The sequence below is a fragment of the Penaeus chinensis genome, chromosome 4 (assembly GCF_019202785.1).
Source record: "Penaeus chinensis breed Huanghai No. 1 chromosome 4, ASM1920278v2, whole genome shotgun sequence".
Lineage (NCBI taxonomy): Eukaryota > Metazoa > Arthropoda > Malacostraca > Decapoda > Penaeidae > Penaeus > Penaeus chinensis.
Genome location: NC_061822.1, coordinates 13,028,799 through 13,031,298, shown reverse-complemented (window position 1 = coordinate 13,031,298; position 2,500 = coordinate 13,028,799). Strand labels below are relative to the sequence as shown.

At 56.7% G+C, this 2,500-nt stretch overlaps 1 protein-coding gene across 1 annotated transcript in view; it reads right to left on the bottom strand.

Moving 5' to 3' along the window:
- The window catches only part of LOC125024996, a 179,992-nt gene extending 178,323 nt beyond the window's left edge, over positions 1–1,669 (bottom strand). The window contains exon 1 of the mRNA XM_047612819.1: positions 74–1,669. Coding sequence (XP_047468775.1) covers positions 74–1,450 — 1,377 coding nt within the window. The 5' untranslated portion in view covers positions 1,451–1,669. The remainder of the gene's footprint in view (positions 1–73) is intronic.
- Positions 1,670–2,500: the final 831 nt, after the last annotated feature.

The window sequence follows — 2,500 nt, the reverse complement described above, 5'->3', positions numbered from 1 at the left end:
TGAGGTGATTAGGAAAGCACGAGAGAGGCTGTAAACAGTTACATTACGAACGGCAAATCCTTGCAGGACCCACCTGTTCGCATCCGTGTGAATAGCGCATCAGGATCGGAGCGATGACTGCATTGCCGTCGACCTCCTTGGCTTCCTTGCGTAGCTGCGTGAACTGGAACAGGGATTCTTTGTCGTACTCGATGCGTCGCTGGAGGATCCCGAGGAGGACGTCGAGGGAGTGGTTGCCTAGCGTCGGCTCGACCACGTTCAGGAGGGTCTTGTTCTTGATGAGCCTCTGCTGCACCTCCTCCTGCGTGATGGAGAGCTGCCTCTGGTGCGAGGCCTGCACGGGGGCGGGTCCGTGGCTGATGCTGCGTTGCACAGACGCCTTGTTGCTCAGGCTCAGCTCCTCCAGCTTCTCCAGTGCCTGCGTGTACGACTTGACCACCCTCTCGAACTCCAGCTTGAGGGCGTCGTGGAGGCTCTGCAGGGACTCGTCCGAAGTGCCCACCAGGCCGTGGTGCCCCATGCCCTCAATGGCCTTCTCCAGCTGCTTCCTTCGCATCTGAAGGGTCTTGCGGATCTTGGGCTCCGACCGGGAGATGACCCGCAGCACCTTCTTGCACGAGGTGACGAAGGGCCCGCAGAACTCCCAGCGGATGTCCCCTGTGAGGCACTCCTCCTGCTGGGCGAAGAAGCGCACCATCTGCCACACGACGGCATCAGGGCGCAGGATGCGCGTGGAGCCCGCGACGGCGCTCGCCGTTTCGGCCACCTTGCAGTACAAGGCCTCGACGATGGGCAGGGAGTGCGGCATGGCGTCCACCAGCACGTCGATGGGCAGGTCGGACAGGATGGCTTTGAAGGTAGCGGCCGGGAGGCGCTGGATGAAGGCGGCCGCGTCGCGGTACTGGTAGTTCTCCGTCAGGAGCAGGATGCGCTTCATGGCGTGGCGCGGCGTCCCGTCGGCAGAGGACGAGCCTGTCATGCGCGTGTCAAGGTCCAGGTAGTCGTCCTTCGGCGGCGTGAACCCCCTGGACCAGGCGCTGTCCCGCCATTGCAGCTTCTGTACGGGGCGCCGCTCGCGCCGCTCGGGCCGGAAACGCGCTCCCTTCTCGATGTCCGAGACGCCCGAGTTGCGAGCCGATGTCACATGCTTGTAGGTCCAGGTGGACGTCTTGCAGGCGGCGCCGTCGATGAGGGGCGGAGGCCCGCTGGCTGGCTGCGGCGGCTGCTGGCTGGGCTTGGAGAGGGCCGCGGGGCCGGGCTTGGGCAGCAGACCCACGGGCTTGGCGGGCCGCGGCGGAGGCTGAGGGTCGAAGTAGCGGTCAAGACGTGACAAGGCGGAGCCCTCGGAACTGACCAGGATGTGCGGCACCGGGGGAGACAAGACGCTCACTTCCCGGTCAGACCAGGTCACAGAGTGGCCGACGCGGGGCATTCCTGTGGGACCCAGCATCTCGCGCTGATACTCACTCACGCACAAGCAAAAAGATATCAGTACATAGTCACTCGGTTGCAAATCTAAATCCTTGCTTCTACACTCTTTTCGCTTTCTAATCACAAATCACAGCACACTGACACTATATCCATAGTTTAAGACGATCTCAGACTGGTGTTTCGTGTGTCTCTCGAAAGGCTAAGTGAGGCGAGCACGGAGCTACACGTCTCTTCTCTTCCACCGTCACAACACTTCTGAGAAAGAGCTCGCTGCGTCTGGTCTTCCCGCTCTTTACGCTCCGCCCACGTAACACTCACACACGCACGCACGAACACACACACATACACGCGCGCACACTGTTTCTCTGCCACCTGTTTCTTCTAAATATTTACACTCACAAGCCATTTGGTTATTGCCTTTGTAATAAATAGGCTTACTGATTCTGGTTCGTTGGTTTTCGAGATCGTTTTCCATTAAGAGATATGAATCCTCTATATGACTTTGGAAAATAAAACACTTCACTCACACAAACACAAAGAAACAGAAAAAGAGATTGGGAGGGAGAGACTCGCACGAGCCTATCGATTTACAACACACACACACACACACACACACACACACACACACACACACAAACACACACACACACACACACACACACACACACGTCATTACACCCACATATCAGCATCGGTTCCAAACAAAATAATGGCTTTTCGAAACCAACACAGAAGCCTTTCGAATCTCCTTGCCTGAACGTGGACAACTTACACTAACAAGAGCTCTAAGCGATGACGCAACGACCCCCCTCCCCCTCCCTTCCTCATTAATTACGCTGATGATTCGTGGAGGGTAATTAAGGCGTCATTTCCTCGGGCGGAGCCTTCAGCGCTACCTCCTCACTGCTTGAGATAACTTCATTACCGGCGTTGAAATCTCCGCGCGACCCATTGTTCGTGTCTGCAACAATCGGGATTTCTCTCCCGTCTTCCTATATCTTTGATCTGTTCTCTTGATGTGTGTTATCGGTATTTTCTCTTCCTTCGTAGAAAGAAAAAATGGATTTTA